Raw genomic sequence first — 24645 nt, forward strand, 5'->3', positions numbered from 1 at the left:
CTTGTTATTCAATAAAATTTTACGTTTTTAGAACTCTTCATTCTCTACAATGAGTTGTAGAAATCAATCTTGAGAAACAATTTTAATTACAGATAAATCTGTGTATAGATACAGTAGACTGAGTACTAACTGAAATTGAGACACAACATTACTCCCATAAGCATTTTGTACACAATACGAGAAGAAAGACGGAGTCCTGAGAGAAGAGTGTCCTAGCCTACTAAGTGATCGGAGAAACTAATTGAGTTAGCTGTTAGCATTTGCTTGGGTGTCGGGATCCGACTGCCTGGGAGCTGGGGCACCTCCGTTCATCCTAGCACGTGCCTCAGCAAACATGCGCTGCTGCTCTGCCAATGCTTCTTCTTCAGTCATTTCAGCTCCGCTGCTCCATTTCCCACTTCTCACGGTGTCCTGTACCCATCAACAGTTAGCTACCATGCTACGAATAAAAAGAAGTACGAAGAATTCAAGGGACATAGAAAAGCATATTAATGGTGCAACAATATCATTCTGGATTTGGAATTTTCTTATGCATGTGGGGCAGTTTGCTAGGCACTATGTAATATGATAAGACCTGATATGTTTGGCTAGAATGTTTGCTAGGACGTATAAAGAAATCAGTACCATATATATATATATATATGGGCATGTTAGGGTGCCACCACCCCTTAAAATAACACCATACCACTATTTCTAGCCAATCATTTGTACACGTGGACGAATAATAAGCTGTCACGTGGCAAAAAAAAAAAAAATTATGGAAAAAGACGGCCAGCAATTCGCTGGTCTTTAACCAACAATATTTCTTATCCAGCAATATCCGACACACTATACAACAATCTATAGATTGTTGTGTAGTGTTTGTAATATTGCAGTGTAGCGTTTATAATATTGTTGTATAAACGGTGTCATGGTGTCATTTTATGAGGGGTTGTCATTTTAACACAAACCTATATATATATATATATATATATATATATAGGGTGCGTTAAAATGACAACACCTCTTAAAGTGTCACTGTGACACCACGCTAGACTGCAATATTATAAACGCTAGACTGCAATCTATATAGATTGCATTGCAATCTAGCGTATTGGATATTGCAGACGGGAAAAATTGCAGTCTAGCGTATTGGATATTACAGTCCTTGAAAATTTACCCTTGAGCATTTTTTATGATTGCCACATAGCAGCTTATTATTCGTCCACATGTACAAATGATTGGCTAGAAATGGTGGTATGGTGTTACTTTAAGAGGTGTTGTCATTTTAACACAAACCTATATATATATTACATATATTCAGTTTATTGGTTATATGGATGGATCTAACAAATTAATGTTATGCTCATCTTTTTCTGTCATGTCACGCTACATGTAATGCAGAATCACATTATGTGGTTCATAGATGCTGAGTCGTTGCTCTATCAAGGCTTTGTCTTTTGAAGCAAACATTGGGTTTCATAATTATCTATCTTCCTCTTGTTATATGTAAAAAACCAGCCAGTAGAGAGAGAGAGAGAGTAGTGCTTACTATGGTCTCAACCTTGTGTTGCTCATATGCAGCACAAACTTCTTCTCTATACTCTGCGAATCCAAGAACCTGAAACAAAAATTCCAACAGCCATTAACAGCTAAATAGAGTCAGAATAACTAATGAGCACTTTAAATTCACAATACCAGAAGTTCTACATGTGCATTTACTATTTATAAAGAACAAAAGGAAAGCAAAAGACAATAGGGGGGGGGGGGGGGATGGGGTCAGCATCCCACAAATGATCAATTCAACCGAAAACAACCTCCTTGTTTACTTGCTCACAAGTCACAAATTGAAAGGGAAGACATCATTGTAACAAGTTTGGATTATAAGAAATTGTTTGACTTTGTTAAGAAAATTGGGAGGAAAAATTAGTGGAATGTGAGTCTGACTATTATACTGTATTAGTTTTCTAATAATTGTGAGTGGAATGAGTTAGCGAAATATAAGGTCCACTTACCAAATATAGTAAAAGTGAAATGGGACAATTAGTGGGGACCAGACGAAAATGGCAAAATGGGACAATTAGTGGGGGACCGGAGGGAGTATAAAACTAAGAGAGATCCCCGAATAAAAGTCTATCAGGTCAATCCTACCACATTTTATTATGATATTCTCATGTAAAATTATACTCTTGTGGAGTATCTTAATACATGAAATTACATTTTACAAGGTTCCAAACTTTTTAAAACCTTTAAACCGGTGGTCCTCCGAGTCCTTTTATTTCCTATTACTATCATCAAGAAATTTCTTAGAATGGTATATAGTTCTATAACAAACCTATATAAGTTCTTGGAAAAAAATTCCTAGATTCTGACAGTCGTGAGCTATAACCAATTCAGATGCAGAAAGAGTAAAGTCTAGGGCAGCAAAAATTAAAAGGAAGAACAATGGAAATACGAGTATCACTAGTCACTACTAGAATACTCAGATTGGTGACAAGGTAGTATGGACATTATAATCAAAAGAAAGCTCTAAGAAAATAGAAACTCAAGTTAAATATAGCAGACCCCTTTAGATATCCTTATTCTATTTCTAACAGGGATGTTAAATTTTATAAGAAACATCAGACATGATATTGATCCAAGCAAGACTGTATTTTATTTTGTTTTACTTCTATTTCCTGAGAATTTGTGCTCAAAAGACAATTCCATATTATTTAGACAATTTTTCTGTAATGGAACAGTATTACTTATCTTGTGTACACCTTACAAAATGAAAGATAGAATTAAGACATTCCTCAGTTTCCTCTCCTGATACTATTTTTGGGTTCTGCGGTCGCAGCAGTATACATTATGCTGATACAATTTTTATCAGCAACTATGTAATTTTTTCAGCCCAAAAACATTTGACCGCTATAACAAAAATTAAAAACACAGAATTACACAATCATAACAAATATTCCAACAAAAAAACCTCTTAATTATTGCATTAAAGCAGCTTAAACATGTTCATAATATGATGATGAAGAAGAAAAGTGACAAAGAAGATTATTGTGTAAGGATCAAAAACCTCTAAGGCCTTCAGCACATGTTCTGGTGCAATTGTTCTTTTATCCTCTCTGTTACAGACATCATTGGATTCAGATGAAATAAGGTTGATGAACTCTGCAAAAATTGATATTCATTTTACCATCAGATCTTTTAAGGACATTTCTATTAGACAGGGACTGAACTGAAAATAATAAATTCCACTCTATTTCAGCAGAAAGTTAGGAGCTCAATGGCGTTTACATCAGTAATACTAATAAGCAATGATCTATAGCTGGTAACATCCAAAAGAAAATACAAAAAACATTAAACAACATCCACAATCATTAAGAATAAAATAGTAGATTTAGATACAAATGAGCGAGTCAAGAGGTTGAGCTGTGAAGGGGTATTGCATGCGGTGTACTAGAAAGGTAATGGATTAATAGACCCAAAACATAATGTCATAATCACAATTCTAGGTATATGAAATCCATCAAATAAGGACCTTGTGAAATACTCCCTCCGTTCCGTGTTAATAGAATTGTATTTCCTTTTTGGGATGTTCCATCATAATAGTCATTTCCATAAAATAAGGACCTTGGAAAATTTTAACATATTTTCTTTCTACTACTTTATTCTCTAATCTCTCTCACACTTTATTCTCTAATCACTTATTAATTTATTCTCTCTCGTACTTTATTATTTCATCACTTGACACACTAAACATCTCTTTCTTAATCTCCGCGTCAAAAAGAAATGCTTCTACTAACAAGGAATGAAGGGAGTAATAAACTGAATGAGTCCTGCCCCCAATGGGTGAGACTATTCTGAAGGCATTTAAAATGCATATGATGAGGACCTTATGATATCTGTAACAGAACAAGTCGGCACCTCCAATTGTAGAAGCTATTAAGGATATATCTAAATGCCTATGGTTTAAATCATAATGGTGCTAGTTAGCTGCATATTTAAGCTTGCAGCACATTGTTAATTGCGTCAAATTCATTGGTTCTCTTCAGCCTAGTAAAATCAATTGGACATTTAGACTTCAGCCCAAAAGTCCCCAAAAATAGTTATTTCTGTTGGGTGATTAATTATTTGACCCATGCATGCGGTGTTGAGTATTGTGGGGCGCATCGGAGCAATTAGGTAAAAATCAAGGAGATGGGCCACGGGGCATGTGTCCCACAAATGGGGGCGCATTAACAGATGCGGGTTCTTCTCCTGCAAAATTCACAGAGAATTTGAGTTGAAGAAGGAATCATTAATTGGGAAGAGTAGAATAGTTGAAGAGGAGAAGAGCTAGAAAGTTATTATTTTGGAGGAATGTGAGAGTTATTAATATTGGCAATATTTTTGACGGTTTGAAGGGATTCTGATCAGATTTGAAGGGAGAAAGGCTGTGGGGCATGGGTCCCACGAATGGGGGCGAACTAACAGATGTGGTTTCTTCTTCTCCTGCGACATTCACGAACAATTTGAGTCCAAGAAGAAGGAATAACGAATTGAGAAGAGTAGCATAATTGAAGAAGGAATGATTAATTTTCTTGAGAAGAGGAGAAGAGCTGGAACGTTATTAATTTTGGAGGAATGAAAAAGTTATTGATTTAGACATTATTTTTTAACTATTTGAAGGGAGACAAACATTAATTATATTATTTAATAAAAAAATATTTGATAAGATTTGAAGACTTTGGGGTTTAGGAATTTGAAAAGTTATATTGTCATCATCCTTCACTCTCTCAACTCCACTTAGTTCACAAGCTACTAACATCTCACTTTATCAAAATGGTCTCCTAAAATCAAATTGGCACTTCTATTGGTAACCAGAATCAAATTGGCTCCTCTTCCTTTCGCTTAAGTTCCTTCCTTATGAGTCGCAAGAAGGAGCAACACCCCCAATCCCAACAAAGTAACAAAGTTACATAAATTGCAGAAAGTATTACGTATAAAAGCCACTTGGATAGTTACTAAATTATCTGATTTGCATATTAGGTGTGGTAATGATCAGACTAGTACTTCATTATGGCCTTAACACGTATTTTTTCTAGGAAAGGTAGTGTAATGATGTAATCCACCTAATTATATACACAACTAAAACTTCCTAGATGTCCATCATTAGAGTTTTATGTCTGTACACAGGACACTGAAATTCCACCATATCAATACTATATAAAGAATTACATATTCATAACCAGTAAAATCATTTAGAATCATTCAGAAATTGATAAACATGCACAACCAGGTTACTCCTGCAATTCATAATAAAAGGTAAACAGATAGTTACTGATTTTACAGCCTGTATGGGCTAATATAATATAAGTGGGAGAGTCGTCTTGATTAGCATAGGTAAGAATTACAAGATAAATAAGAAAGAGTCAAGGCACACACCTACGCAGCACTCAATTAAAAGATCCTGAGCATCTCTAGCAACACGAACATCTGGAGGTAACATCTCCTTGATGATTTTTGTCATCGTCGCTGAAAAGGAATTGTAGTTGTTATTTACTGGCAAATAAATGACTGAGTCATAGGCATCAATTAATTTGCTCAGAAACAAAAAATAACAAGAAGATCATTGTGGAAAGGCTTTTTTCTTGAAATGGGTGAGTATTTCCAAATGTGAGGCTTTTTTTAACTTCCGAAAATGGGTAAAATGCGTGAGTTAATGTCAAGACACAACCTTTTTCAAGTCACACTTGAAGAAGCATAAGCATTTACTGAGGCTAATTCCTATTTTCATCCATTTCAAGAATTTTTCCATTGTGGAAAGTAGTCAGAAGAATTGCTTCACTAAGAAACCTGGGCAGAACTTCATATTCCAAACTAAATTTTGACATCCTTGGCTAGCAATCAGTAACTTGGATTAAATGTTAATCATAATTCTTGAATACGATCCATAACTCATCTTCGAACAACCAAGGTTTTACATATATAATCATGAAAATTTGGGGCAAAATTGAAATGCAACAGGCGAAAGGGAAAACCTTTAGGAAGCGAAGCATCCTCTTTCGTTCGGCCAACAATGTCCATAGGTTCCATTTTTACCTAAAAAACGGATAGAATCGAAAAGCAAATGTATACATAAAGATCATACACTTGGGTAATCGAATGACAGAATAGAGCAATTGAGCTTGACGTTACCTGGGAATGAAAGGAAAAGTGGTGTTATCGAAGCGGTATCAACAGATAGAGAGATGCGAAGTAGTTTGCCGGCGTCGGAGGCGGTGGCTCACGGCCGATTTGAGAGAGAGAGGCTCCTAGGGCAAAGAATTCACCGAAGAAAGTCAATCAAGATACGCCACGCGCTAACCCTGTCGTGTTGCAATTCGATTCGCGTGAATTAAAGATCTCGAAATTAAATATAATCCAATTTAATAAAGGTTTTTTTTATGACAATTTACCAAAATTTCAATTTCAGGTGTTGTCGTACTGCAAACGTCTATCGCTTTTGATTTTTTAAATCGAATATATTTACTAGGTTGAATTAATTTAATCTTATGAATTAACTGTAATTTGTGTGCTTGTATAAAAACAAAAAAGTCAAGGTCACATTTGTGTGTCATGATAGGAAGTGATATAATTTCTTGATTTTTAAATTCTAATATTTGTGCGATTTTAAATTAAATTTGGAAAGTAATTAAAATCTTAAAAAATAAGAAAAGTAATTCTCTTTGTTTCCTAAAAATATATATTTTTTTTTCGGTCTGTTTTCTAGTGATAGGAATTATTCATTTTAAAAATTCTTTCTACTAAACTGAGATCTCATTTTTTGCTACGATACTTTTTCTTTCTATCTCTCTCTTAATTTATCAATTTTTCATTAAAACTCGTGTTTTTTTTTTAAAATTCCTATTTAAGAAACATAGGGAGTACGAATTTATGGAATTCTGATTCTCTAGTTTTTCTTAGATATTCTTTTTAGGGTTCTTACATGTTTAGGTATTAATATAATTTTAATTATTTTATACCATTGTAATAAGTTATATTAATATTTAATATTAATAAATTTAATATATATATATATATTAAAATTAATGTTATAAATTAATAATTAATCAAGAAAATTTTTAATTTATTTTTAAATTATGTATTATACACTTAATAATAATAATAATAATAATATAACCATAATTGTAATAGTATGAGTAATTCATTTTATCATTATGTTACTCCTACTATTATGTTATTATCATATTATTATTAATAAAAAATGTTAAGATAAGTTTGATGTTATAATTTTAACAATACATAATAATATAAAATAAAAAAATATGACCATTTATTTATTATTAGTGTTATTTTGGAATAAGTAATTTTAAAATTGTGAAACGTACTTTGAGTATATTAAACACAAAATTTTCCATTTATACAGAAATCATTTCTTGGTCCCTTATGCATTTAACTTCCAATCCTTCCACGTGATGTTCAAACGTTCTTGCTAGACATGCTCTTTGTGAAAGAATATGTCAGGTTGTCTTATGACACAATATTAACTACTTGAATATCTCCTCCATCCACAATATCCATTATTATACGGTATTTTTTAGGGTTATTATATAAAAAATATTTTGAGTGTTCACGGTGCTTTCATAAAGACTTAAAAGGAATGTATACTGGAAATCCTAAATTCACTTCTCATCCAAAAGGAGATAAAATAACATTACCATAATAGTTTGTTTGATAATTATCATATATGTTAGAACATACATGAAACAAACAAGTCTAAAATTTCTACATTATAGACTAAGTAGCAGAGCATGCTCTCACAGTAGGTAACTCGGTCAGTCCCTTGCAGAAGAAAACATTTTCACAGCCTGAATAAACCTTGATTATCTATCACGAAAGATTACAATTAATGTTCTTCTGAAAATTTTTCTTACCTAAGACAACTAACTAACGATATTGGTGTGTTACAACAATGAACATGATCTTGGAAGTATAAGGACCAATTAAAACAAAAATTCATAAAAAAACTTATCCAAACATAACAATCGATATACAATACCTTTAAATATAATTTTCCTTTACAAAACATTTGTACTAACTCGTACTACATTCTTGATCGAAATTTGTTACACTAGTCCTAATTTATGCTTAACAAAATTGTTTTTTATATTTGAAGGTATCGTTCAGTTATCATGATTAATTAATATATATTATAATTCATTTAAAATTAAATTATGAGATTATTTTAATTGAATAGAATGACTATAACTGATTATCACAAAAATTAATATTCATTTAGAATTAGATTATAAGATTTAATCTTATAAATCAAATATAATACATATTTAATTATAAAATATAATTTATAAACCAAGTATCCCAAAAAGCTTACAGATATTAGATTTAAATTATAGGAGCAAATAGTGTAGCTTTAAGAATTAAAAACAAAAAAACAAAATCATGGCCCGCTAGCAGTCCAACTCCATTTATGTATTCCCCCGATCCTAATTAAATTGAGTTAAAACTTTTAACCACGAAAATTTAAAAATTATGTTGAAAATTAAGAAAATGGAATAAAATAGGAGAGAGATAGAGAGAAGTAGTAAAGGATAAAAAAATGTAAGAGTGGTTGGATATTTTATTTTTTATAAAAAAAGAAAAAAAATGACTCAACATAGTTAGGACAAAGAAAAAAGAATACGACTCAATTTAGTTGAGATGAAGGAAGTATTATATTGATACCAATTTAAACTGGAAACACACTCAAATATTACATCTGTATCATATCATGCTCGAGTTAATCGAATATTAATAGAGCTATTACTAAATGAAAATGTTTTAATGTAATAAGCCTAATCTAATCTAACAAGCCCCATAATTTTTCATAATCACACTAGCTAGTTAATGTTATAAGGATCGTCGACAAATTACAGGGATAAATATGGCTAATTTAACCTGTATAACCTAATCAATATTTTAACTCTCAGACTAATTAATCAACTAACATAAATTGGAACGAGCTAATTAATGGTTTCAAGCAACGAATTTAATTTATTTAATAACAGAATCAACATATATAATCTGCAACACAATCACATGCTTCAAGCTAACTAATTATTTCATGACCTAATTAGCCTACATAGCCTCAAAATTTAACCTTGTTAGTTAACATATTATAGAGCTAATTAACATAAGATGCAAAAACTCACTTAAATCATGGAACACCGGCTACTACTATTTTTTTTATTATGCATTAGAACTTCTTATAAAGATCTTCTTTCCATTAATTAGCATTTCATATACGTCATTAATTTTGAATTTCTTTTTATCAATATAAAAATATTATATATTAATACATTAATATCTTAACTTTGGAGTAATAATCTTAATAATTAATTATTAATTAAAATATATAAAATAAATTTATAAACAATTATAAGTTCAAATTAGATAAGTTAAAACTATACCAAAAATATGATAAATTCAAAATACCCACAACTAAATGGAGTATAGTAAAAATTAAATGGCCAAAAACAAATTGACCCAAAATAGGACGAAGGATGACACGTGCATCAATTTCATACTAACATTATAAACAAGACAGAAGTATAATTTATATAAAAGTGAAATAAAAATATTATCATCCAAATTAAAACAAATACTAGTAATAGATTTGGCCCCGGTTTAAATGATTAGTTTCATTACATTATTCTTCTGATCATAAAAATCAAACACAACCTAGCTAGTTATTGATCTATATATAGCACTTCTAAAATGTTTTGTGCGGGTGTACTCTTAAATAGCAAGTGCAAAAGCTGCTTTAGTTATGTAAGGAACTTGAGTTCCACATTTTTAAGACTTAATTGAGTTTGAGTTTGAGTGTGCGTGAGTTTTAACATATCAAAAAAAGCTCGATATGGTACATGTTTTGTCAATCTTAATTTATACTAGTACTCTTGTAGACATAGTTTTTATATAGTACTGTTATTGACTATTTCGTACGAGTAGTATAATTAACACTCTGTACTTCATAGTCTATTAGCCGATATCACATTCTAATAGTCTACGATCAATCAACAACCCATGCATTATCTATCCATTATCCACAACAAATATTAAAAGGAGAGATTGGGAAGGGATTAGACAAAAAATGAGAGAGACGAAAAACAAGAAAAGATGAAGACTGTTGTTGTTGTGCTCCGCATCCAATTGACGGCAACACAACATCTCTGACGCCAACGTGTTATGTAATTATTTGCTACCCCAAATAAAAAATTCTCGATACGCTAGTGCATATAATAATTGGTTCCGAGTCATGCTAGACCTATGTCTGAGATGCAAAGAATACATCCGCCCATGTAAAATGAGACCTAAGTTCTGGTAAAGGAGACCAAAATAAACTTGCATACATCTCCTCTTTATGTCGAACTGTTAGTTTGATTATCTCACACCTACTCACAACGAGCAATACTCAAAGAAAAGACGATGGTAATTCTGTAATTATTTGTACATTGACGGCATTTATGTGATTGCTTGAACTAAAAGGCCGAGGCGCATTAATTAAAAATATTGACTTTCTAACATATGTGGAGTACAAATTAAAGTGGATGTCATTTTTGTACTAATGGAAATATGGAATAAAATATGTTAAATAGTAAAGGAATAAATGAGTAAAAAACAAAATGCTAATTTGATTAAGATGTATACTATTCTTGCAAAACATTTACAATAAAGATACGTTGACTAAAATTGGAATATATTCTAAATTTATTCGTTTTGGATAGCTAGAATATTGCAGAAGATTGAATGTTAAAATGTAAATAAGTAATTGATAAGGAACTATCTTATTTTGGTATTATTATGGAGAGACCAAGACCAAGCCAAGTGCAGGTGCAGATGCATGTATCTGAGAAAGGTTGGGGAAACAATATAGTAGTACAACACACTCATAATGTTTCTAAGTCCTTTGATTCTTATCCTTACTGGATTTTTTGTACAGTCAAAGAGCACTTCTCCAGTAATCTTTTTGGGGTATTTGCTTTATACTTCTACTACTACTTAATTAATCTCAAATGTCCTAAATTTTCATTTTGGTTTGGTATCTTCAATCTTCTCAATGATTACACAAACTACGAATAATTAGTAGTATGATATTAACCACTACTTAATTAATCTCAAAGTCTACCCAGACTTTGTTTGTGGAATCTCCAGAATACCTAATTATACCAATGAAAGCATATTCCAACGACGGGCGGAAATTCCATTTTTTTCGTGCATGATTTCATTGGACACTGTCCATGAAATTAACTTTAAAAGTTTCAATCGATTTGAACTCAAGTGTTGCACTAGTCGCACAAGGAGAAGTTTTCACCGTCGATTTTGCACGAAGAGCTCTTCTTGTTTGAATTGAATCCTTATATAACTATGTACTACCTTTCATTAATTTCCTCCTATATGCATTTTAGTGCATAGTTTTCACGTTTTATCAAAATAATTTTCTTTCACGAAAACTAACCCCCAAATATGCATATACCTATGTAGTACTAGTAGTATATAGTAAGTGTGATTTTGATAACTAAGTACATGACGAGTTTGACGATCATTGTCGATGCAGAAATGAAAGCACTAAATAATCAAGTAGTACTAGTACTTAATTATATCGTGTGTGTCTTTCTTTTCTTTACTTTTCTTTGCTTTTAGGGTTATCTTTATTGTTGCGCAACTTCTTAGTAAGTAGGTACACTCGTTATGATCAACAACTTTATTTCAATATTGTTCATAGTTATCTGATAGAATTGTGAAAGCAACATTAGCACCATATATCATATATGTGGCCCTTATAAAAATGGCAGTCATTAATGAATTTTTGTGGCCTCTCTCTCTCTCTAGGGCTTGAAAGAAATGGAGGACAGTGAGACATCACTGCAATTGCGGCATGTATATATGGAAATAAAAACTAGTGGGCACTGCTGCAGATAATTACAGAGGGGACTATCCCCATTCACTAACCACAAAAGCCTACTAACCTTTGTATATGCAAATTCATAGCTCAACTACCTAGGGTTTCACTAGTCTATTTTCATTTGTGTCTATTTATCAACAGAAATAAGGAAGGGATTAAGAAGCTCAAATATACACATATGCTACATCAATTGATCTGATGAATCAATATGACAGACACACAGCAATATTGTACACTTACTACTACACTGTCACTGTGTATTAGGTATTCCTACTAGATAGAGGGTTGATCAATGGATGGAGGTTTGTAGAGAGAGAATAGATAGGCAGAAGATGAATTCTCTTTTGGGTGAAAGCGACATGGAGTGGAGTCATTTATTTCCAGTGAATAGGGGGAATGGTGTAGAGGTATAGGGAGGGCCTTGTCTAGTTTTATTCATATAATTGTCCTTTGCCCTACCCCACTTCCAAATTCAAACCGTTTAATTGGCTTTTGCTACCTGCTCTAACCCTAGCCATTCTAGAGAGACATACATCAAAAATACTGCAATAGTTCAATTCAGATTTGTGAACTATTTTGATCTGTTCAGTTTATATCCTATATAGTACTACGAATTTCTTTATTTTTTTTTACTATTCTATGAAATTTTTCTCAAACTTATAAAAATAAACAAAATTAAAATTATAAACTGTTATATAGGAGTATATAAAAAAAATGCTGAGTTCGTGGAGATTATAAGCTATCAAAATAAATCTGAGTGAGACAGCTAGAAAAGGAAAAAATAAGTGGGGGAGAGAAATGTGGGAATTTTGGGGCCGGAAATTCACGTGCTAAGAGCTATCCATCACGTGAAGTCGCACTTGAACTTAATCTCCTGTCTGTTAGGCTGATTCTTTTCTTCTTTTTAGTATAGTTTATACTGTATGTATGTACGTATGAGTGTGTGTTTGCCTCTCACTTTCACCATCCAAAACACGCTAGACTGCCATTTTCGGTAGATAAGAGATGAGACCACTTTTGTATACATTGAATTTCCATTTCTTTTCACTTGCTTCTTATCTATCTTCTGCAAGAACAATTTCAGCCTCACAAAGAGAAAAATATCACATGTACTATTTAGAGTAGGTTAGAGTGAAATCACGCATGAATGCATGACTAAGACCAAGACCAAACGTGGTCCATTAAATTAAAAATGAATGGAGTACACTTTGTTGTTTCCATATATGAGCGTGTTAAGGGATAATTTCTGTTGAGTACAAATCCATTCCACATTGGGAGTCTGAGAGAAGTTGAAAGGTGTATATAAATCATGTCCAACCCCAAATTAGTTTGAGACCTTTTGGGAGTGACCCAAAAATAAATCCGCACGGACTTGACCCAAAACGGACAAAATCAAACGTTTCCGCATATAATTTATGTAGGGAATTTAAATCCTATTATAGTATACCACCGATCTTCAAACCCATTCCCAAACTCGAGATCTGACATTCGTGTGGAAAAATGATAAATACTACTCTCTCCGTCCCTGAGAATTTGTCACTTATTCCTTTTCATTCGTCCCTAAAAATATGTCACCTTTCACTTTTACCATTTTTTGTAGTGGACCCCACATTCCACTGACTCTTCTTACTCACATTTTATTATAAAACTAATATATAAAAATAGGACTCACATCTACTAACTTTTTCAACTCAATTTCTATTACTTTTCTTAAAACCCGTACCAGGTCAAATGGTGCCAAATTATTAGGGACAAAGAGAGTAGTTAAACTGAAAAAAAGTAAATTAAGAGAGAAAATAATGTACTATAAAATAGTATTCTCTATAATATTCTCTCTCTTACGCTACTCTCTCTCCACTTTAACTATTTAATACTATCAAACAATTATAAAAAAAAGTAATGCCTCAAGTAACGTGCGACGGAAAGAGTACTAGATCAAGAAGGAGAAACACAGAAATCTGATTGCAGAGATGTGTGATTTACCGTCCCTGGTATGGAGAGAGACACAATCTGACTTTGGCAGTTAGGGTTTTTGTCATCTCCTCTAATCTTCCATTTCATAGAGTTTTGATAATGGGTTAGGTTAGGGATCGATCCGGAATGGATCACCTCATGCATTGTATACTACTCCTTCCGTCCCAATAAATATGAAACGTTTGCTTTTTGGCACAGGATTTTATGTAGTGCTGTTTTATGAGTTAAAGAAGAGAGAGTAAAGTAAGAGAGAGATAAAAGTAGAGATGAAGTTATTTCTATTTTAAGAAACATTTCATTTTTAATGGAACAACCCAAAAAGGGAAACGTTTCATTTCTAGTGAGACAAATGGAGTAATTACATAATACACCATTAAAAAATTGACAAATGAATCTTATATGGAAAGAAAAGATGTTTCCAATATAACCTCTCCACTTAAGTAAAGAAATTAAACTACACTAAATATCAAAAACGTATTTATTGAAATCAATTTCAGTTAATTATGCTCAATTTTAATAAAAAAAAACAAAGTAATTTCAATCAATTTTATTGTCTTGATATTGTGTTTTTTCTGGAACTCAAACATGATCGTTTGATACAAGCATATTATATGCAAAAGTTATGTTTATAATAAATAAATTATGAACCTTTAAAATTTTGTATCATTAAATATGTTCTTACTTTTTTAGTACTACTATTTCCTTTCTTGTTATTTGAAGTTTTTCCAATAATTTTTTCTTTTTATGATATTTTGATTTTGATTTTTATATTCCTGCTATGTATTTGTACTTATTTCATGATACAATTACTAATATATGGACTAATGTTGCTAATACTAAGTGCGATGTTTTTTAGTATAAAATACATACAAAATTATGAGGAGATAACTTCTGAAAAGAAACAAGATTAGTTATTAAAATATGTTGAGAATTAGTGAAACTAAAAGATGTGTAGAAACGAAGTGCAAGAAAAATTATTTGAAATAACTTTTCTTTCTATAAAATGTGATCCAACATTACTTTTCTATTTATTTATTAAAATTAGGCATAATTAATTGAAATTGATTTGAATATATACATTTTTTATATTTAGTGTAGTTTAAATTTCTTTACTTAACTGGAAAGGTTATATTGGAAACAACTTTTCTTTCTATAAAATAAGATCCACTTGTCAATTTTTAATAATAGTGTATTATGAAATGTAGTATACAATGCATGATGTGATCCCTTCCGGGATCTATAGAGGTTGGACTATGCCTAACCTATTTGACTTTCACTAATTAAATTCAAACTCTTAATTTAATCAAAATCCAATGGAATTTTTTCTTATACCACTGTAGAAGATAATATTGATTTCCGTTCAATACCAAATTACGAGTAGTTCGAGTATACTTTTGAATTAATATATTTCACATGTTTAAGACATATAATCTCTATTAATTAATTCAAGTCTGCCATGATCCATGGAGTGATACTTATTTAACATCTTATTGAGAGTTGTTCAGTTCAAAAATAAAAATTATTTCATCTGTTTTTCATAGTTGAGTCATTTTTTTCGTTTCATAAAGTTTCTTTATAGTTGAGCCGTTTGTATGTGAGATCATAATTAACTCTTTTTTTTTCCTGCTTCATTCTCTCCTTATTACGTTATACTTTCTATATTTTTCTTCATCCATCCTATAAAATGTCATCAGTTCACCTGGCGCAGGTTTTAAGAAATGTAAAAAAAAGTGAGTAAAAAAAGATAGTGGAATATGGGGTCGATTACCAAAAATAGATGTGATAAGTATTGGCGGACAGACCAAAAGGAAAACTAGTGACAAGTAATGACGGACGAAGGGAGTATTAGCTTTCCTACTTTATTCTCTCTACTTTTTTCTGTGTTGCTTTATCTACTTTATTTCTTTCTACTTAACACACTAAACATCCATTTCTTAAATTTTATGTCAAAAAAGTGCCTCAACTACGAAGAAACAAAGGGAATATTAATTTAGGAATAAATATCAATCGGCCGGGTTTCCTCTTGGGGATAATATCAAGCCGGACTCTGACACGATTCAGTACAATACCATACTAGCACACCTGGTTTTAATTAGTACTACCACCCGAATATCAGGTTTTCTAGGTTGCCAAAAACTCGCTCCTATTGATAAGTCAAAGTAGTGTATAATTAACAATGTATGATGAACGTTATATACAATATAAATATCGAGACCCTGTATTTCTATAAATAACAACAAAGACTTGTATCAAATCTAAATCCCTTCAGTGCTATACACACCAATGTTGTTATCTTCCTTAGGTAAGGAAAACTTTCAGTCACGCTGCAACCTTTCTACATAGGTAGAGAAAGTCTATTAAGATTATGAAACTGTTTTATTTCTGTAAGGAGCCGACTAAATAACCTTCTGACTACTGTAATGACATATTTCACAACCTAGTCTATTATGCAGAAGACTTAGACCGCTTTTACTTACATACAGTATTGTTTATAAAATGAATATTTCCTCCGTTCGCGAATAGGAGTCCTGTTTTTTTCATTTTAGTCCGTCCGCGAATAGGAGTCGGTTCATTAGTACTAAAAATGGTAATGAGGTCTCACATTTCATTTAAAACTAATATATACAAGTGGGTCTCATATTCCACTAACTTTTTTCGACCCACTTTTCTTAACATTTTTTAAAACCGTGCTGCCAATAAATGAGACTTTTAATGACGAACGGAGGGAGTATATATTGTAAAGTAAAACACAGTGTGATAAAAATAATTTCCTATTTAGAATAAAAATCGATGTATTGAATTTTACATGTACAAAGCAGTTCAAAAGTTGTTTTACAATATATAAACCCTCATACAAATAATTCATCTTTAGTTCGCAAAATTGTTTATAATCCTATAAGACAGCAATATATATGGGAAAATAACCTATTTAAATCATGAAGTTTAGTCAAAATCTTATTTATCCTATGATCTTTGAAATTGAAATATAAAAATATGAAGTTTCAACTTTTCTTAATTGTCACATAAATGCACAAATTGACGTCCTTTGAAATAACAATATTACAACAAAATAAGAAAATAAAGAAACATTCTCTCCGTCCGTGAATAGGAGCCTCATTTTTCTATTTTAGTCCGTCTACGAATAGGAGTCCTAGTTCATAATTACTATAAACAGTAAAGAGGCCTCATTCCATTAACTCATTCTGCTCACATATCATTTAAAACTAATACAAATGAGACTCATATTTCACTTTCTTTTACTTACTTTTCTTAACATTTCTTAAAATCCATGTCGAAATGAAATGAGACTCCTATTTGCAGGGAGTATGAAAGAAAATAAATACATATTTTAATGAAACACATCGTTTTAAACATCCACTATTTTGCTCATGAACGTGACAATTGAAAAAAATTGAAAATTTATAATTTAATATTCTAACTTTAATGGTAATGGACAAACCAAAATTTGAAAAAACTTCATAGTTTAAATTACTATTAACCCTATCTATATCTTGTAAGAGAGCACCATACAGAGGATTAGGGGCGTATCTAATGATTAAGATCAAAATATTTCCTCATACATACGTTCGCTTCAAAATTAGTCTAGCCTAAAATGATTAAGAAAATTTAACAAATTTTATTCTATCTATGAGGCGCAGGGAAACACGAAGAAATCAACTTGAGTGCCTCAATATTTTTGTTTTGAATTTTATGCATTGAAATCATGTCGTATATTAAATTTTAGGTGAATGTTAAAATATTTTACTATATATGCCTAAAATGGTTAAATTTCGGGCCATTCTCATTATCAATTTCTGATTAACAATATATGTCAGACACTTTCCTTTACAACCTAAATTTAGATTATTTTCTAAACAAATTAAGCACATATAGTGGTGTTTCCAATTTTGTTATTGTGTTTTCACAGTATGTGTGTTTATTTGGTTATCATGGAGTTTAGTACTTTCGCAACTTACATTTCTTGTTGTACAATGTCCCATCTCGAATAAAGGATCATCAGAAATAAATTAAATTTATCAACTTTTGTGAAATTCAAATGAGGCAAATATAAAGATATGAAAAGATATGACAACATATTATAGGTGCAATGGAAGCTCGCAATGGGTGCACACTACCTTGACCTATGGTCGGTGCACCACCGTGCCCTACGGTGGTTGCTCATAGTCGCTATACCAACATGGTCCGTGGATGTGACATGAAACCCTTTATATTCATTCTTTTATTTGCTACATTTTGCTAATATCAGATAGCATTGCGGTGTATCATGATAATAGTGAACGGTGTTATTACCGTATAACTACGTATGAGTATCGTAACCACGAAGACTAGTATTTAGCTTGTAAGTACTGCAATTTAGACCTCTTGCACTATCTAATTATTGCAACATAGACCTCTTGCAACTCAGGACGATGATTTATCTTTCATTGCAATAATGTGTTTTGTCCCCATTGTGTTGTGAATTCAACACCCAAAAAAAAGAAAATGGTATTTTTAATTAATCTAAATTTAAATCTTGTAAGCCTTATATTAAAAATGAAATCTTGCTATCCGACTTACAATAGATTCACCGTTTTGCAACGGGAACTCAATGTTCTTTGAAGAACCGACCTAATTCTTTCCAATAATATTGCAAAATTGAGATGAACACTGTATGAATGTGTGTAAATCAAAAAAATGTACTACTATGATTTACATTTTACATCATTATAGAATACTTGGAAAAAATTGCGGCTTCCCTTTGACAAATATGATTACCTGCATCGTCAAGTTGATGGTATCTCCGTTGCAAATCGGCAGCAAAAAATGCTAGGATTCGGAGAATGAAATTGAAATTGATAGAGAAATTGTGATAGATAGAGAATGAGAGGATGTTCCCTTAGCAATGGAATACGATAGCTAGATTGTGAGTATATATCATTTTGTTGCTAGATTATAGGGATTTCTAAAATTAAATGTAACACATGTTTTGTTTTCTGACTAAAATTACCTTTTCTAATAGAGATCGTAAAACATGGTACGGGTATAGATCAATCTCATCCGTCAGAATCTTAATCCAACAGATAAGATTTAGTGTTATGTTATGCATTTTTGTAGACATGTTAAATTAGCACAAGATAATTAATTAAGATGGGCTTTAAGATAACAATATGCTATTTCACTCTTTTGGGTTGTTAAATAATGCACCATTTTGAACTAATTCATTTTGGTCCTCAACGGGCCGAGATGGGCTTTGATGGCCTAACACGGCCTTATTCTATCTACCAAACAGCCAAATAATTCATATACTAAATCATATATCTTGATCTTATCTAGTCTACCAAACAAGCACTAAGAGCATCCGCAGTGGGGCGGACGATGGGTTAACCATCGTCTGCGCCCGATAGATCGTCTGCGGACGAAGCGCGGACGATGCTCATCGTCCGTCGCATCGTCCGCCACTGTGGCATCGCGGACGATGCGAACGCGTTTTCTTTTCTTTTTTTTGAATTTTTTCCAAATTTTTTTTCTTATTTAAACACCACAATTCCAACCCATTTCACCCACTCCAATTTCACATCTCTTCAATTATTCTCTCTCGTCTCCTCAAAAATGAATCGCGGCGACTATGATTTGAGTACATCAGATGGCTGCAGACGGGCCTTGACTCGAGTCTTGTTCGATGCCGTTAATAGCCGCGGCGGAATGCTTGTCACAAATGCAGCGGGAGCAGGCAGCGGCGGTGGCGCGGGTCCCTCGCCCGATACGACATCAGACGTATGTCCCGCGCGAGCACGGCGTAGCCCACGAACGTATGTTCGCACAGATTATTTTGCTGAGAATCCAAGGTGGGGCCCGAATGTTTTTCATCGCCGTTTTAGAATGAGCCGAGATCTTTTTCCCCGCATTGTGCACACGTTGGAGGGACGTGATGAGTACTTCCAGTATCGGGAAGACGGGATCGGCAGACCCGGACTTATGCCGTTGCAGAAGTGCACGGTTGAGACCCGCCAGTTGGCCTACGGCACAACAACGGATATGTTCGACGAGTACCTTCACGTCGGGGAGACAACTGGCCCCGAATGTCTCAAGACTTTTTGTAAGTTAGTTGTGGAGGCTTTTGGCGACACATATTTGCGACGCCCGACTGCTGATGATTGCCAGAGGCCGATGAGGATGAACGAGACGGTGCACGGCTTCCCTGGGATGCTAGGGAGCATCGACTGTATGCACTGGCAGTGGAAGAACTGCCCGACGGCGTGGAGAGACCAATTTACCAGCGGCTACAAGGGCAGCCACCCTACGATGATCCTGGAAGCCGTCGCTGACCAACGCCTCTGGATCTGGCATGCCTACTTTGGTGTAGCCGGGTCGAACAACGACATCAACGTCCTCAACTTGTCCACCCTCTTTGCGGATCAGTGCATGGGTCGCGGACCGGCCATCGAGTTCACTGCCAACGGCCGCAGACATCATATGAGGTACTACTTGGCCGATGGCATATACCCAAGGTGACCTATTTTTTTTAAGACGATCAGCTGCCCAATTGGTGAGAGGAGAGTCTTGTTTGCGGCAAAGCAGGAGTCCGCGCAGAAGGATGTGGAGCGGGCTTTTGGGGTGCTCCAATCGCGGTGGGCAATCGTGAAAGGTCCGACGCGTTTCTGGTACAAGGAAGTCATCGCCGACGTCATGTGTGCGTGCATCATCATGCATAACATGATAGTCGAACAAGAAGTTGGACGTGTCACCGATTGGGTGGATGATGAAGCCAGACCTAGCTCCAGCACGGCGACCCCGCCTGTCACTCGAGGATTACCGATGGGCTTCGGTGAGGTTCTACAGCGACAGAGCTCAATGCGCAGCCAACAAGACCATACTCAGCTCATGACCGACATGATTGAAGAAGTTTGGAACCGCAACCGTCGTTGAGAATTAGTAGTTTTTTATTTTGTATTGTAATGTTTTAATTTTAATGAAATGAAGTTTTTTTTCCAAATTTTGAAGTATTTAAATATTCAAATAATAGATAAAATGCTTAGGGCGTCGCTTAGGGCGGGCTATAGTCCGCCCCACTACAGGTAGAATGCGCGGAGGATAAAATGCTGACGTGACGGTGCATAAGGCGTTGCTTAGGGCGGGCTATAGTCCGCCTCATTGTGGATGCTCTAAGGGAATATTTGTTCCCTAATGCACCTATATATACAGGCTTATTGAAGCTTATCCGATATACGAAAGAGAAACCAACCAAATTCCAATAATATTTCGCCAAAAATCAAATGGGTTTAGGAATAATAATTCATTATGTATTTAAGTTGATTTTTTTTAATTATCTTACTACATCTTTTAATGTGAGATGACGACTAACATCTTTTAATGTGACCGAATCCGATTGAGTACATTGTGCTGTGTGTACGAGCCCACACAAGAGTGCGACTCATAAGTTAAGTCATAACCAGATATACTATGGTTATCTTGACACTGGAGAATTTTTGACCTCACATCGGAAATGATGCTTTTGAATGTGCAGAAGTACTATTTAACAAATAAATTAGGAAGTAGTGGGTTAAATCTGAATTAAGATTTAATTAGACAGATATAACGAAGTGTGTCAAACTTATTCATGATGCTACAACTTTTCCGAATATGTCATGCGCTTAATAATTGACCTAATAAACATAAGCACCACCCAAAACTAAGAGAGAGGAAATGAACACCACCAAATTCAAGCAGCTGTCATTCTCAACCAAAAGAAGAATTCTCAATCAAAAGTTGAATGGAGCATAAATATCAATCAACAAAGTATAATAGTATAGTTTACACCATCAAACATCTCTCACCTCTCTTCCATCTCTCTCAATAGTATAAGAAGCAGTCCCATTCATAGCTAGGCGAGATATAGTAAGTAATTAAGTAAAGATGCTCTCCTCCAACAGCAGCAGTTGTTGCAATCACAACCCTAATTACACACCCTTCTCCGAAAATGACATCACCTCCCAAAACCCTAATTTCCTCTTCGGATTAATCCCCAATTCCCCCAATATCTACTTCGACGATTTCCAATTAATCCTCGACCACAACAACTACATAGCCACCACACCGCCCCCGGCGCCCGTCCCGGCCGCGGCCCCGCCTTCTTCGAAGAAGGACAGGCACAGCAAGATCAACACTGCCCGCGGGCCGAGGGACAGGCGGATGCGTCTGTCCCTCGATATCGCGAGGAGATTCTTCGATCTGCAGGACTTGCTGGGCTTCGACAAGGCCAGCAAGACCGTGGACTGGCTGCTGCGCAGCTCCAGCTCGGCCATCCGCGAGCTGGCGAAGGGGTCGACGCTGAGCGAGTCGTGCACGTCGGAGGAGGCGGTGTCGTCGGCGGGGAAGGGGAGGAGGGGGAGGAGGGGGAAGAGTAGGGTGGTGGTGGTGCAGCAGCAGAAGAGGGCGACTGTGGCGAGGGAGTCGAGGAGGAAGGCCAGAGAGAGGGCTAGAGAGAGAACCAGTCAAAAAAGACGGCTGATGAGAGAGAGTGATGTCCGAGTGTACAACTCGGATGAAGCAGGAGGTACAACTCAAGGAGGGGGTTTGGGTTTGAGCCCTTGGAATTCATTTCCTCTAAATGAAACTGATCATGCTGCCTTCTTTCACCAGGTAATATATACTCCTATTTCTTCATTCTTTAATAGTCACTAATATATATGCAAAAACCCCAACACACACTACTTGAGATTTAGGTCTTCCAATTTTTCAATTTTTTAAAATATTCTTTCATTTTTTTACAGTGTTATATGCTTTTGGTTTGACGTTGTACTTATTCCACCTACCAATTAGTGTAGATAATTATTTTTAACAATTTGTTTTAACTTTATTTCATTCAACTAGAAGTAAGTTATGATTCATAATATTACACTAATAGTAAATTTTATATTTATCAAAATAATATTACCAGCACTTAGAAAATTGTTCGATATTCATGTTTCTTAGTATTTTCCAGTGATATAATTATTTGGTATACTGCTTATAATTTAATATCCGATGCATTTATATGTTAAATGTTTATCTAGGCAAATTTTGTTGAATAGCCTTGGATTGTATGTTGTTTTTGTACAATTTTATGCTAATAGCAGTATATTTTCTGAATTATGAAATGAAATCTGGATGTGTTTACATTATTGAAACTATTTTTATAGTTTTATACTTTTATTAACATCAGCATTTTAACTTAATACTTATGTTCTTTTTATCAATAATGAAGTGTATACCATATTTAACACAAAACAAATAATTCATACTGTATGATGGAGTAGTTAATTAATAAAATCAAACAATCATTTTGCTATATTATGAGTCAGATATTATTTATAATTTCAACAATCGGAAAATAAAATTAAAGTGTTAGGTTGTATAGGAAATTTGGTGCAAAAATTGTCCCTTTTTATGAATTTTTGTTGAGATGTAAACACATATTCCCTGGTTTAAAAGGCACATATTGAGTGTTTGCAAGTGTACGTAAAAGGAATATGTGAAGGAACTTGAAAATGAATATCACTTGAATCATTTCACTTTGCTCACAATAATCTAAAGATTGCAGTAAGAAAGAAATAACAAAAAAGTCTAATTGAGATTAAAATAAAGAAATATTTAAAAATCAAATCACCAAAATCAGACCTTTAAAACTAGAGCTTAGGTTAATCACTCTTATTTTTGTTGGATGAGCAGATTGATGAGTTACAGTTCAATGGCAAGCCATGGGAAGACTACAGCTTCAATATGTCTGTCTAAGATCTATGATGTTTTTGGTACCCAAATTGTACATTTGTAGAACATTTTATTTTTTCTTGTGTTGTTGCTTTAATTTAGTCAGAATATAAGACTAGTGGAGAAGATCAATTAAGGATCCGTTGGTGTAATTCTAGATTGTGGAAAGGGCTAGAAATAAATGCAGTGGCTGTAAATAATTTGTGCAAATGTTCCAATTGTTTAGTTTTGGGATTAGAATTGTAATTTATTTTCACTCCCCATAATATAAGTGCTTATTACCAATATGCTGTATTTCTTATTTATTTTCACATTTTTTTTATTTGCAATAACATCCGTACAAAGTAATACACATACGAAGGAGTACGTAGTACCTCAAATATACTACCGACTTCCCATTTAATTTCACTTGCAAAATATACACACACATGACACATACACATTACACACTCCTAGCTTGTTTCTTTTCTGGATAACCATTTATTGTTACTAGTTACTACTATGTAAGTCGCACCCTTTTACAATATTATATTACTCTTCTATATAATTGTGAAAAAAAATAGATCAAGTTCAAGTGAAGTACTATTAGCTAGTAGCCTATTACGTAATTACATTTGCATAAAAAGATACTCTTATAATCGAGTTAGAGATTTACACATTAATCTTTTTTTATAAATAACAATCAACAGTTGTAGGTGTGTTTATTTGTCTATATGTATGTTTACCGATGTAACTTTTATTAGATTAGTCTGAAAAAATTCGATTTGCAAATTTAAATAAATCCTTTTGTTTTAGGGTATTAAACTGAATTATACTGCATCAAATAATTTATACATTCAATATTTATATATAGCGTGTACATAATTAATGAATAATGATACCAAGTTAATCTAATTAGTTTTTTCTTTTCCTTTTTTGTTGATTTTATATTTGACAAATTATCTATATGTATGGAATGGTTAGATTATAGAGTAATAGAAAACTTCAATTTTCATAAAAGCTATGAA

At 33.5% G+C, this 24645-nt stretch overlaps 2 protein-coding genes and 1 pseudogene across 2 annotated transcripts; 2 read left to right on the forward strand and 1 right to left on the reverse strand.

Annotated features, from left to right (window-relative positions):
• Window positions 1–69: 69 nt before the first annotated feature.
• On the reverse strand, window positions 70–6341 carry LOC125186089 (protein Dr1 homolog). Its single transcript, XM_048082403.1, has 6 exons — window positions 6151–6341; window positions 5994–6054; window positions 5398–5487; window positions 3047–3141; window positions 1532–1600; window positions 70–411 (listed from the first exon to the last, which is right to left on the reverse strand). The coding sequence occupies exons 2-6, from the start codon at window positions 6046–6048 to the stop codon at window positions 247–249; spliced, it is 474 nt and encodes a 157-aa protein (XP_047938360.1). The 5' UTR covers window positions 6049–6054; window positions 6151–6341; the 3' UTR covers window positions 70–246.
• Window positions 6342–19571: 13230 nt separating this feature from the next.
• On the forward strand, window positions 19572–20818 carry LOC125189446 (uncharacterized; annotated as a pseudogene).
• Window positions 20819–21695: 877 nt separating this feature from the next.
• Window positions 21696–23925, forward strand: LOC125186072 (uncharacterized). The gene is made up of 2 exons (XM_048082387.2): window positions 21696–22531; window positions 23600–23925. Exons 1-2 carry the CDS (start codon window positions 21806–21808, stop codon window positions 23660–23662), a joined length of 789 nt encoding a protein of 262 aa, XP_047938344.1. The 5' UTR covers window positions 21696–21805; the 3' UTR covers window positions 23663–23925.
• Window positions 23926–24645: the final 720 nt, after the last annotated feature.

This window comes from Salvia hispanica, chromosome 5, assembly GCF_029641045.1.
Source record: "Salvia hispanica isolate PSC_SH4W2 chromosome 5, Shi_PSC_v1, whole genome shotgun sequence".
Taxonomy (NCBI): Eukaryota; Viridiplantae; Streptophyta; class Magnoliopsida; order Lamiales; family Lamiaceae; genus Salvia; species Salvia hispanica.

Excerpts from the sequence above, each read along its gene's own strand:
- LOC125186089 (XM_048082403.1), bottom strand. The coding sequence starts at position 6,048 with ATGGAACCTATGGACATTGTTGGCCGAACGAAAGAGGATGCTTCGCTT. Across the intron at positions 5,488-5,993 it reads GGATGCTTCGCTTCCTAAAG|CGACGATGACAAAAATCATC; the intron begins GTTTTCCCTTTC and ends ATTCCTTTTCAG. Across the intron at positions 412-1,531 it reads AACACAAGGTTGAGACCATA|GACACCGTGAGAAGTGGGAA; the intron begins GTAAGCACTACT and ends TGATGGGTACAG.
- LOC125186072 (XM_048082387.2), top strand. The coding sequence starts at position 21,806 with ATGCTCTCCTCCAACAGCAGCAGTTGTTGCAATCACAACCCTAATTAC. Across the intron at positions 22,532-23,599 it reads ATGCTGCCTTCTTTCACCAG|ATTGATGAGTTACAGTTCAA; the intron begins GTAATATATACT and ends TTGGATGAGCAG.